The sequence below is a fragment of the Colossoma macropomum genome, unplaced genomic scaffold (genome assembly GCF_904425465.1).
Source record: "Colossoma macropomum unplaced genomic scaffold, Colossoma_macropomum, whole genome shotgun sequence".
In the NCBI taxonomy this organism is placed as follows: Eukaryota; Metazoa; Chordata; class Actinopteri; order Characiformes; family Serrasalmidae; genus Colossoma; species Colossoma macropomum.
The window spans coordinates 31,492,288-31,505,871 of record NW_023494786.1 but is presented as its reverse complement, the minus strand read 5'-3'; the positions used below and the strand labels follow the sequence as shown (position 1 = coordinate 31,505,871).

Sequence of the window (13,584 nt, the reverse complement as noted above, 5' to 3'; positions counted from 1 at the left end):
ACAAATACCACAGAGCTGTGGGTGGTTATCCAGACATTATGGCTCAACATCCCTCCAGACGTCTTCTGTCCACTTGTGGAATCAATGCTACGTGGAGTTGCTGCACTTCGCCTGGCTAGTGGGGGTCCTACCCAATACTAGTTTCTGTCCCATGACTTCTGGCACTTCACTGTACTATTTATTTCAGCTGTTAGACTTCCTTTATCTATATTTACATAGAAAATCATCATGGAACACAGAAAAAGCATGTTTGAAGTATAAAGCAGAAGTGAGGGATGGATAAATTTGCCCCATTTCAGGTAATCAGTGTAGGAATAAGACCAGTTTTGCTAACAGTGCATATTTGTGTCTGAACCAAACTTAAACAACTTAAATTCATCCTGAACATCCAAGTTATTCAGTGGAACACTTTAAAATAATTTATGTACATCTCAGTCCCTGACCTTTACTGTGTGTCCAAATGTATCCAGACACTCTTTTAATTAGTGAATTCAGCTACTTTAAGCTGCAGCTCCACATGATCCTAAGGTCTCCATGCCCAATGCCAAGCGTGGGCTAGAGGGGTATAAAGCCCCCCAGCATTGGGCTGTGGAGCAGTGGATCTGCGTTCTCTGGAGTGATGGAGCTCAATCTAATACCTTTGGGATGAGTTGGAGTGTCCAGAACTGACCATCCAACATCAGTAACTGACCTCACTAATGCTCAGTCAGATCCTCACAGCAATGTTCCAACATCTAGTGTAAAGCCTTCCCAGTAGAGGCTGTTACTGCAGCACAAACTCACTATTAACACCTTCTTTCAGAACAAAATCAAAAAAGGGTTCTTAACTGTTCAACATCATGTAACAATATTTACACAGAAAAAGCTGACCGTCTCTGTCAGAACAGACCCCTGTATTTACAAACTGATAACTTTTCTGGAAGAAATATTAAATATTTAATGTAACCAGACTTTATCCAAGTAATTTTCATCATGAAAGTTTTATGCAATGTAAAGCGTAGCTGATGTTTACAAATCATGTTAAAGTGGTGTTTTCTGTTCTACACTGCATCCAGCAGCTTGTGGAATCCACACCAAGGTAAATTCAGGCTATTCTGAAAACCAAATAAGGACAACAAGCCACCTGTGTATAATCCAGTTAATGAGCTAACAGTCTCTACAAACACCCTGCCAAATGTGCTATTTAATATGAGGTCATTACTAATACACTATAAATAACATCCAACAAAATAACAAGAGAGAACTCAAATATGTTTGTCATTAATATCTGTACAATACTAACACAGCACTGCTGCGCTGTGAGAAGTAATGCACTCCTTGTACTCACAGATACTTTATTAACGTCAGCCATTTCTTTTTTATGGGGTTTATTTCACAAAACAAGTTTTCTGTGTTAGCCAGATAAATGCAGGGGGATTCAGGTGATCTTTAAAAAAATCTGCACAGTTCAGTGTTTGAGATGTGAACAGAGTGATTCAGAGTGATTTGGTGTGAAATGTTTGATAGCAGAGACTCAGATTTCCTTACAGTGGTATATAAAATATAGTCGAAAATCACCAGTGAACCTGCACGTATTCTCGACTTTTATATGGAATGTTGATGATGGTAAAATAGCAAAATATCAGTCTGAGACATCAGGCAGTGTATTCATAACCAATTAATGTAATAACCTTCAGTGATTAAACTCTTCGGATGTCTGGTTCTTATGACCACCACTGTGATTCTGAAATTATATAGAAATTTTGAAAAACCAGTGGAATTTCCCTTTAATCTGAACCTGTGCAGTCAGAGAAGAGGCAAGACACGTTCCTATTGGACAATCCTCATTTTTGGCTTAACTGCTAACAGAGAGATGCTGCTTTGTGAAATAATCCTGTTTGATTTGGATGCAATACTGATTACTGCTGCAGAGATCTAGAACAGACCACCCAAATCTGTGTCCCAGATCTAGAACACCTCCACAGTGAGTGTGTTACGCTGCTCATGTTTTGCGTTTTTGAATCTGGCTGTAGATCTGAGATGGGTCATCAGTCGCTTTCACATCCAGAGGCCTGTGGAACATGAAGAGAGAAAATACCCACTGACAGAACTGCTGAGAATAAAAATAAATGGTAGGATTATGTGTTATTGAGCCTAAACTATCTTCTCTCTATCTGCACTGTATCATTAATGACCATGGTCAACAGTTGACACGTTTCACTGTACATAAAACCTGCTGACTCAAACCTCACTTATAATGTAATTCAAAGAGCAACTGCCGAATTACGAGAAACATTACATGTTTATGGCACATTTTATACTGTATGTTTTTTGGCTAACATGTTCAACAAATTCAATAGAAATTGTTCACTAAAATTAGCAGAAAATGCCATATATAAGTGTGTGCTCTGTAGAGGACGTGTTAACTCATATTCACTTAGAAAATCAACAAAAACCCGTAATTTGACCAGTAGTGCACAAACTGTTGCATACAACTGTACATTTGACTGAAGAATTCATGAAAGTGTTCTATAAAAACATGTTTAACAAGCCTTTTTTGCTCTATGGCTTCTATGATGTGTGTGTTTTGAGTCAGCGGTTTTCAGTTAATTTTTAAAGTGAACCTATTATGCTCATTTTCAGTTTTCATAATTATATTTTAGGTCTACTAGAATAGATTTACATGCTTCAATGTTCCAAAACAAATTATTTTTCTCATAATGTACATCTCTGTTCACCCTCCTGTGTCTTTAAGCCCCGCCTCCCGATGAGCCCAGTGTGCTTTGATTGGTTAGCTCACCCACTCTGCTCTGAGTGGGCGACCTCTAGAGCAGCATCCTGCTACAAGTTCAACCCCAACACCTCTGTGGCTGTTCTTAAAATCAGCTAAAATAAGTGGCAGAGCTGATCCACCTTCACAAGCTAGACTGGAGCAGGATGTTTCAGAGTGGTAGATTTTTATTTTGTAGCGCTCTGTGCGCTGTGTAAGAGCGTGCCAATCTTGATGGCAGGTAGGCAGTAAGCATTGTGTTATTATGAGATGATGTCATCTTGTAACAAAGGAAAAATGTGGCCATACTCTTTTAATGTCTTATTTCTCCAGACATACAAAGCTCTTTACAGTCAGTGTGGATGTAATGAAAGGTTTTGCTCACTGGGTGGCAGCAGCACGTCTGCTGATCTTCACATCAGCGTAATGAACTTCCTCTATAACGTCCGGAGGAAGTGTGGAAGCAGTGGATGGAGACTTGACTGGTGAGTTAGAGGGTCTGAAATGAACACTGGAGTACTGAACGTCATCCTGATTATCTGTAGCTTCTTCACACTGAGAGAGAGGGAAGAGAGAGAGAGAGAGAGAGAACAGTATTAGAATTACATTATATTTGATCAAGTTACATAATCACACAGTCCCTCCTCCATGTTCACCTGTCCACTCTGCTCTGAGCTCCTGTGGCCTTCAGCTGGGCTCGATTTCCTCCTCCTGATAAATAAACAATGGAATAAAAAGCTGCATAAAACTGTATTTGACAGTCATACATAAGCGTAACTCATTGTCTTGAATTGGTAAGTCAGCTGAAGTCGACATCTGATCTCATTGTTTCAACTTACTTTGAATTCATATCTATCTATCACATTTATTTAATTTCCAGTCTAAACAGGCATTACGGACAAGTTAATCATTTTTCTCTAGCCCTTTCTGAGGAGGTTATGTATGAGATAATCAACTGGCATTGAGGAAGAAGGTCAAAGGAAAATAATTCAAAACCTAGGAGTTTCCAAAACTAGTTAAAAAAACGATTAAAAGCTACAGAAAAAATGGCATTCCTGTCAACCAACTGGAAGACCTGGTAGACCACCAGAATTGTCCCAATCAGATTGGGCACTGGTGGGTGGATCCCCGAGGGCTGAGGAAAGGGCACACGAGCAGCACCCTCGGCAGCATCAACGACACAGTGGACGACAGAAGAGGTGGCTAGGAGGAGTGCCACTGCTGCTGTCATCGGCCTCAGTAGCACTGGACTTAATGCTGCCTGTGAGGAGTTTCACCATGCCCAGGAGGAGGTCTGTGCACCCAGAGTGGGGTACGCCAAGGAGCCCTGCTATCATCTCCACGTTGTGCACTAGACCAGGAGGCACCCCTGCGCCAAGGACACAGCCCAGAGAGAGGTTTAGGGGTGCCCGCTGCTGAAGAGCGGGCACTCTGCTGGACTTGTGCTGACCGGGACAGTGCACAGGCCAGGACTCTGGCTGCAGAGAGGCTGCAATGTGCGCCTCAGTGACTTTGTTTGGGCTGTATGGGCCGCTGGGACAGCTGACCCGTGTATAGCGTTCTCCATGGTCTCTGCACTGTGTGGGGAGTAAAGAGGATGTGGCCATGCAAAGTTAAAAAGGATGCTGTTGTTATTGTTGTTGTGGTGTTGTTTAGTTTGTAGTTATTAGTGTAATTGTGACTGAGAAGGGTGGCTTTATAGTGTGTTAGAAGTTCTGTTGTCTAGTGGTAGTTGTGTTTATTGGAGGTATTGTATCCAAGGAGGGTGGGCTTTGTAGTGAACTAGTGGTTAGAATTGACTACCCTCCTTGTGTGTCATATCCTCCCATGTTACCCCCTTCCTGTGTTTTGTGTTGGGGTAGCGCTGGGCTGGGTATTTCGGTTTCTCGGTTGAAGTGCCTGTTCAAAATAAAAGCATCTGCCTGAAAAATGCGTATTTGCCTGAACAGGCAATGTTGTCTGTGTCTTCTACAACAATGTTTTAGAGTTCGAGGTTTTCATGCAATTATATGTTCTGCTTTTTACTGAGGTTAAAAAATGAATAACTTGTACTAAATGGCTGTTTTCACTGGAAATTAAAGAAAAGAAAAAGTGATCTTTAACATTTGCACAGTACTGTAAAGAGATGAAGAGATACATCAAAATTATTTTTTCTCAGCTTGCAGTACAAAGTTTCTGTAACACTTATGTTCAAAACAATAAATAAGTTAATAGCTCACAAACCAGATCCATACTGCTACAGCGATGAGTATCAGAATCAGACAGACTGCTGCTGCTGCTGCCATGATGACAAACTTTGACGGTCCGCTTCCTTCTGGACTTTCAGGAACAAACCCTATTAATGACAGCAGATGAAAAGCCGAGTATTTCTGTGTCTTTACTTAACGGGCAATGCAAACTCATATACACATTATCTAAGCCACTTATCTTCCTAGGTTGCAGGGGTGCTGAAGCCTATCCCAGCAGTCATTGGGCAGAAGAAAACACCCTGGACACCCTAAATTCAGCAAATAACCAGTCACTGTGCATTAAAATATGAAGAAGTGTGTTCTCTGTAGAGAACGTGATAGCCTCTTATGCTCCTTGGAACCACCTGCTACATTCGAAAGGTGGGTGTCATATGAGGCTGTAACTGTCTTCTTTCCAGTCAAATAGATGGGTGATGTAATTTTAAACCCTTATAATAAAAGAAGCTGAACTCAATTTTTTTTTCTACTGAAAGTCGACCCATTTTTCCACAAATCTGGGCTATAAACTATAAACAGATGGCGTCTCTTCAGTGATCTGCTCTGTAAAACTTATTTTTATAAAATACAAAGAGCTTCTAAGATTTTTGGCTTTCAGCAGTAAATTGTAAGCATATAGCAATATGTGTGATCATATATTACATAAAACACATGTTCTGTTAATTTGAGGGGAGCTTTTAAAATAAATTAATACATAAAATAAAAATGTGCATTCATTTCATGCAGTTACTGAATAATTTGCCTTATGATTTGGTCACGTAAATTCAGATGGACAAACCAAAATATACCCTGGAAAATAAGAGGTTAACTTTTACACTTGGAAAACATAGTGTATTAGACCAAGGGTGACCAAATTACATTATAAAGTACATAATAATGATGAACCAGTGTTATGTCATTTAAAGATTGGGTTGCCATATGTGCTGTAACTGGTATTGTATATTAAGGTGTATAATGGACAGAGGTGGCAAGTAATGAATTACATTTACTCTCGTTTCTGTACTTGAATACATTTTCCCCTGTAACGGCGCTTGTTGGAGTTGAATTAAATCAGTACTTTTACTCTTAATTGAGTTAATTAGCTTGAGTTATGAACCAATTAGAAGAAATGTAGTGAAATTAAAAAAGCTCTGAAAAACGAATCAAAGAGGAGAAAAACAGTAGCTGTGAGCCACAAAAACACTTTAGCCCTGATGTTATGTTCATATGTATTGTACTGGAATGTGTTACTGAATACATTTAGGTCAGGATATTCAGTATCCAGTCATCACTACAGTATACTTATATAAAAGTATAATATTTCATAGTATTTCTGCCCAACTCTGAGTACATGTAGACCTACCTCTGCTTCCTAAAGCACAAGAATACTGGCGTATATCCTCACTGCTCGCTGACTCCAGGTAGAGCTTGTTGTATTTGGTGGGTTTGTTGGTTACAGGCTCTCCGTTCTTGTACCAGATGTAAGTGGGGTTGTTAGGTAGAGTGCAGGTGGAGGTACAGGTCAGTGTTACTGTCTGACCTTCTGATGGACTGCTGGGACTCGCTCTCACCTGAAGATCTGAACACACAAAAGATAAATCAATGCAACATTCACCGCCAGACAATAACATGTCCTGTTGATTTTTTAAAGTGAAAATTATTAACACATCCTCTACAGAGAAGTTGAATATGACATTTACCTGCTGATTTTAGTGCACAATTTCTATTAATCTGAGTTTAAGATATTGGAAAAACATACTGGATCATTAGTGCAGAATAAGATGCAGAATATTTTGCATTCCACATCTTTTTTTGCACCAGTGCTAAAGTATGCTTTTTTTCCCCAATACGTTAAACTCAGCAAATGCTCGTCAGTGAGCAGACACTTCAACAGTGAGTCTTTACAAAGACCAGAAATGCCTAGCCTGGCCCACTCCAACTCAAAACACATGGAGGGAATAACACAGGACATGACACACAAGGAGGGTAGACACTTCTAACCACTCCTCTTTACTCCAATAAACATATGTACCACAAGGTTGCAGAACAACAACAGTCTTTCTTCAACCAGGAGTGTAGCCCCTCCAGAGAGCCACTTTGTATGGCGTCGCCCCCTAAGCTCGGTGGTAGACGCTGCAATACAAAATGTGCCAAAACGTTTGCACAGACCACATTTCATGTTGTATTTTTTTATATGTTAAATTCAGCAAATATACAGTAACCCCTTAAATGAGCTGGGCCCACCGTTGTTTCCTACACACTTCCATAACCTTAGAATAATTAAGCTAGTTTGTATTGTAGTCTGTGTAGTTACTGTATAATAAGCCTTAGTATGTCATAAGCCTGGGATTTTAAGGGGTTAAAATGTGCACAGTATATTCTCTGTAGAATATTGTTAACTTATTTTCACTTATAAAACCTACACAACATCGTTTGAACAAGGGTGCACAAACTTTTGCACATGACTTATAGAATTCAAACCCTCTTCATCAGGAGACCAGCGTTGTGTCCAGAGCACATAACAGCAGAGCAGATCATTCTTCAGACTGTAATAAACTAATTCAGTTAAAAAAAACAGACATAACTGAACCGTCCAGGCTCCGCCCACTACTGTGTTCTTTTGTAGCTACTGTTACTGAGCTGGACAAGCTTTACAGAACACTGGCAAAAATCCTATTCAGCCTAATCAGAAGTTGTTGGGAACAAATCAATTGTTGACAGTTTTGTTGACAGAAAGAATGTAATTGTGGGCGGAGCCTGGATAGACTGATTTGGTGTGGAGAGGTACCTGAAACATTCAGAATGACTCCAGGTTTACCGAAGAATCCTTCAGTGTTAGTAACAAATCTAAAGTGATATTCTCCAGAGTTGTTCTTTCTCACGTCTCTCATTCTCAGAGTGCAGTTTCCCTTTTTATTCCCAAGAAACTGAACTCGACCAGCAAACCGGTCATCCAGACTCAGATCCTTCGGCTCCACTTTAGACTCATAATGCCAGAATGCTTCATTAACTGTGAGTTTACTGGGATGTGAGTAAGTGCAGAGAAAGTCCACTGATGATCCCTCCACAGCACACAGTCTTCTGTCTGAGTACCTCACATTCCAACAGTTCTCATCAAAAACACCTGTAAAAGTAAAACATTACTTTTTTTATTTGAATCAGATCATAAACATAAAGTTATAAACAGCTCTGATACTCACACACTGCACTGGAATAGATTTCATGGCTTCCTGTGACAACAGAGCAGGAGTAACTGCCAGGATTGCTGGGTAGAACCCAAGTGCTCTGGTTGGTTTTCCTGTTGATTCTTCCTCCATTTTTAGACCAGTGGTAATAAGATTCAGAAGTCAAATTGCAGGACGTGATACAGGTCAGTTTTTTCTGATCTACAGTGTCAGAGCTCACCATCACCTGCAGGTCTGAGCAGAAATAATGTTAAAGATGAAGAAATATACATGTATGAGATGGTAACTTTGAGAAGAAGGAAAAAAGTTTCTTAACTTCAGTGTCTGTTAATGTAATGATATTTAATTTTAAGTAATATTGGATCATTTCTGTTGGTCCATTTATTATCAAATGTTCATACAATGTAAAGAGCAGCTAAAGTCAAAACAGCAGTGCTGATATAAAGTTCTGTGCAAAAGTCTTAGGCAGCCATAAAAATCTTTTAAAACTATTTATCTGGTGTATTTTTGCCAGTAAAAACACTACTTGACATTAAAATAAATTTGAATAAATACAAGAAAATGTAAGAAGAATGTACTGTTTTCGCTGCTGTCGGAAGAAAACCTCGCATCTCCATTTTTGACGTTTTTCAGTTTTTGACATTTTTAAAATGCCTGTTTCTCTTTATATTGTGTGTAAATTTCATTCATGATGAATGAAATTCTGGTTCCACTGACTTACATTAAAAGTAAAGTAGGTTTTTTCCTTTTCCTGTAAAGTTACCATTTTGGAGATACGAGGTTTTCTTATGACAACAGTGATATATTAGAAAAACATAGGTTTGGTTCCTGTCTTCTCGCTGAACTCCAGCTGTCACATGGATTGTTTAGTTCCATCAGCAGCACCTGATTTAATTTGCTGAAGGATTGATTAGATAAACTAGGTGTTGGATGGTAACTGTATATACTGACCGTCCTCCAGGAGAGAACTGGAAATGGTTAAGATACCAAGCTCACACACAGAGCAATCATTATGGGTTGTTATTATTTTTTAATGAATTAAAATGTTTTTTTGCTCAAATAATTGTTTGAGCTAAACGGCTTTACATATTATTGTATCAAGACATTTGCACAGCACTGTATGTCTTCATATCAGTCACAAAACTTTGAAAATCCCTGGTCAAATGAAGTTTTCTTGCATTTATAATGCATGAATAAAATAGTTAAAGTGACTGAGCAGCAGATTATAGTGTTGTATCTTCTAGTTGAGCTGTATTACCTGAAACTGTTAGTCTGACTGCTGAGCTGAGAGATCTCTCTCCTACTCCTGTGATGATCATGAGCTGATATTCTCCTGAGTCTCTCTCTCTCAGGTCTGTTATTGTGAGAGTAGAACTGGACCCATAATCAGTGTATCTCACTCGTCCTGCGTAGTCTGAGTCTAAAGCTAAATCCTCTGGATCTTCCTCATTCCTCCATTTAGCCTTTAGTTTGGAGCTGAACCAGAAGATTTGCTGAGGTTTGGTGGTGGTTGAATAAGAGCAGATCAGGTTCGCTGCTGATTCTCTCAGAGCGCAGACAGTCTGAGGACTGCAGGACACGATCACTCTCTGACCCAGAGAACCTGAAACTGAATCAGTGCACAGATCTCACCAATCTGAACTCCTCACAGACTTACACTGTATAACTCTGGTTAACTCTGGTTAATAATTCTGTTTTTCTGGTTTTCTGATTTCTAGTGTGGGCAGCACATTTTTGATCAGATACATACATATGGGTACACTTTAGTAACAGAATCTGACAGCACCTCCTTCAGTCATTGACAGTTAGCTCTGAGGATGCTGGTGTATAAAATAATTCATTTAATAATATTAATAAAAACACAAAAGATGCTGTTGACCCAAAGACATTTGGGAGGTTGGAGCTAAATACTATGGTCATACAAATTCATGTTATTTTGAGAGCTATATGCTTATTCTATGCCCTGCGATGGACTGGCGACCTGTCCAGGGTGTATCCTGCCTTCCGCCCAATGACAGCTGGGATAGGCTCCAGCACCCCACCGTGACCCAGAAGGATAAGCGGTTTAGATGATGTATGTATGTATGTATGTATGCTTATTCTAAGTTTGATGCCTGCAATATGTTCCAGAAAAGTCAGGACAGGAGCATGTTTACCACTGTGTTACATCACCTTTTCCTTTAACACTCAGTAATCTTTTGGGAACTGAGGTCACTGATTGTTGTAGTTGTGAAAGTTGATGAGCTTTAGCCCAGAGAAGTTGATGGTGTTTCTGGACATTTCAAAAGAACACGGAAGATCCTTAAAATGCGGCCAAGAAATGCAGCCTTCTTCTGGCTGAATTCCGTGGATGCTCCAGGATATTTTCCCCAGCCCTTAATTCATAAAGGAGCAGGGCCAGTTTAGAAAAAAAAGGTTTTTAAATGTATGTTGCATTCACAGGTATGAAATTACTGCAAGCTGTGGATAAGTGTGTCTTGTTTCATTCATTTAATTTCAGCTTGTGTTTTTTTTTTAATTCCCTTTATTGACCTTGATAACTGCCTTTCTGAACTCTCACTCATTGTTCAAACACCTCAAACTCAGCTTCACAGCTGATCGGGGTCAGGAGTTATGCCGAGTCATGAATCCTCGGTAGGCCAGATCACATACTTGCTGCTATAAAAGTGGATGAGGCTCCTCTGCAGAATGCTGCTGCTAAGGACACTCTACCTAGCAATGGCCTTTAAATGAGACACACTGAGTGTCACTGCTAGGTTGAGTGTGGACCTACAATCAAAAATATCCAGAAAAGTGCAGCTCTCTGGTCAGAAACTAACCTGACCATTGATGAAGGGGTACTTTTCATGTAATTTAATAAACTATGACAAAAACATGTGACAGTAAAATGGAAACAACTTTGTCTCTTTCTTAATATATACATGTAAATAATAGTTCTATGAAAATATTCAGAAAGGGAGCCTTTTGCCCCTTTTCTGGGAGATTTGGTGCCACCATTTGATCAGAAGAGAAAGTAAGGGGGGACATCTTACTCTGGGGGGCTTCTTCCGCAAGTTATCCTACACTATACACACCAGACGACACACAGCAATTAAGTAAAAGCAGAATAATCCTACCTGGAATAAACAGCAGAATGATCAGTGACAGGACTCCACATCTGGAGCACATGGTTCCTTCTGACCTGATCACAGCAGAAAGCAGAACATATATTTTCACCAACTTGTTTGAAATGAGCCTTTTTTTGCTATTTTTATGCATAATAAATGTTACAGTATTACAACATACGCTACCATTCAAAAGTTTGGAATCAATGTTTTCAATAATATAAGATCACTTTGGTTGCAGAGTAAAATAAATCTGATATGTTTGTTCTGTGCAACTTTACAGCTTAGGAGGACTCTTATATGATGAACAGAGCTGTAGAAGATTCTAAATTGACCAATAAAGCTGAAGAACATCAAGAATTAAGTTCAAATAAAATTGAAGCTACACTTTTGGGGATTTGGAGGCCTCTCTGGTAGAAATGTGTAATTGCATGCTACATTTAAAAGAACATTAAGTAGCGTAGGTTGTGCTGTGGACCCCTTCCCCAAGCAGACGAATCTGATAATTCAAAGAGAACTCAGTCGAAACTTGGTGATGGACGCGTCTTCTGAGTGAGACAATTATCTAATATTGTCATCATATCAGTATAAGATAGTAGATAGATAGATAGATACTTTATTGATCCCTAAGGACATTTAGCAATAATGTTGATTTTGAGATCATTTGAGACCTAAACATTGAGCCGGACCTTCTTTTTGAGTCTGTGTGTGTGACGAATATGAGACGTATGATGTGATGTGAAAAACTCCCGACCCGGCGCCTCTGACTTTTAAATGATTATTTCAGGCTTTACAGGGTGACTCACAGCAGCGCACGCTCAACATGTTTTAGCCTGCTTTTATTCTCCTCACTCAGTAATGATACTTTCAGTTCTAACAAAAAATGTAATGTTCAGAATTCATATTTCAAAAGTGGAACATATAGATGCAAACAGATGCAAGTGGATAAATAAAGCACTGTTTATCATTTAATAAATTTGTGTTCCCATAATTCTTAAAATATTGAACACAACATCTAAAAATACTTTTTGGTGAACAGTTCGTAATATTTAACTCCATATGGTATAAGTGAGCATTATATATAAAATAACAAAAATGTTAATATATTACAAGTGATTCCAAACTGTTAGGGAACACAGAACTAAGGTAAATGCAGATGTTTAGGCACTTATTTTTCATGATTCTTTGTAAACTTATTGTAATGTTTTCAATAATGGCCAGAATACCTTAAGGTCTTTCAGGTGAAGATGATGTGCCTATCCACGCTCCACCTACAAATATGTTTCCCTGTGGCTACTACAGCTTTACCAGCTTCACAGAATGCTGGTAAAAAATCCCACTGAATCAGAAACTATAGAACAGACTCGTTTATATCACAATACCTACATTTAGAGTCGGTTATTCATTCAGCCTAATGAGAAACTGTAGAACAGACTCAGTTTATATCACAATACCTACATTTAGAGTCGGTTATTCATTCAGCCTAATGAGAAACTGTAGAACAGACTCAGTTTATATCACAATACCTACATTTAGAGTCGGTTATTCATTCAGCCTAATGAGAAACTGTAGAACAGACTCAGTTATATCACAATACCTACATTTAGAGTCAGTTATTCATTCAGCCTAATGAGAAACTGTAGAACAGACTCAGTTTATATCACAATACCTACATTTAGAGTCGGTTATTCATTCAGCCTAATGAGAAACTGTAGAACAGACTGAGTTTATATCACAATACCTACATTTAGAGTCGGTTATTCATTCAACCTAATGAGAAACTGTAGAACAGACTGAGTTTATATCACAACACCTACATTTAGAGTCGGTTATTCATTCAACCTAATGAGAAACTGTAGAACAGACTCAGTTTATATCACAATACATACATTTAGAGTCTGTTATTCATTCAACAATCAAAATGCCTGCATTTAAGGTGTTATTAAATTCATTACATTTATTTTATATGCCTGTTGAAGGTCACATGCCAACAAAATAGAGAAGTAACTATAAAAGAATACTGAGCATTATAACCAAATCTTCTAACACAATCATGTACACTCATCTCGACAGCTTCCCGATTTCCTGGCAACGGTGGCTAACACTGTCTAAACATGTCCAGTTTACACTTTCAACAGCCAGAATTACTGGCAAGACATGGAAGTTAACCTGGACAACTGAAGTCATTGACCAGTCCAGAAGACAAGAATCTCTAGAATATACAGAAAAAAACAACAAACCATTGTGCAGGATCTGCAGGAAGTATTGGCTGATAGTTATTTAAAGATCCACAGAATTTACCATACAGCTGTGTGAGATTA

The 13,584-nt window shown here is 38.8% G+C and overlaps 1 protein-coding gene across 1 annotated transcript in view; it reads right to left on the bottom strand.

The window, feature by feature from the left end:
• Nucleotides 1-1,832: 1,832 nt before the first annotated feature.
• Nucleotides 1,833-13,584, bottom strand: part of LOC118826704 (sialoadhesin-like) — a 13,219-nt gene continuing 1,467 nt past the window's right edge. The window contains exons 2-10 of the mRNA XM_036597753.1: nucleotides 11,276-11,340; nucleotides 9,418-9,768; nucleotides 8,175-8,393; nucleotides 7,763-8,098; nucleotides 6,338-6,553; nucleotides 4,973-5,084; nucleotides 3,406-3,460; nucleotides 3,135-3,304; nucleotides 1,833-2,051 (exon numbers count right to left, since the gene is read on the bottom strand). Coding sequence (XP_036453646.1) covers nucleotides 1,982-2,051; nucleotides 3,135-3,304; nucleotides 3,406-3,460; nucleotides 4,973-5,084; nucleotides 6,338-6,553; nucleotides 7,763-8,098; nucleotides 8,175-8,393; nucleotides 9,418-9,768; nucleotides 11,276-11,340 — 1,594 coding nt within the window. The 3' untranslated portion in view covers nucleotides 1,833-1,981. The remainder of the gene's footprint in view (nucleotides 2,052-3,134; nucleotides 3,305-3,405; nucleotides 3,461-4,972; nucleotides 5,085-6,337; nucleotides 6,554-7,762; nucleotides 8,099-8,174; nucleotides 8,394-9,417; nucleotides 9,769-11,275; nucleotides 11,341-13,584) is intronic.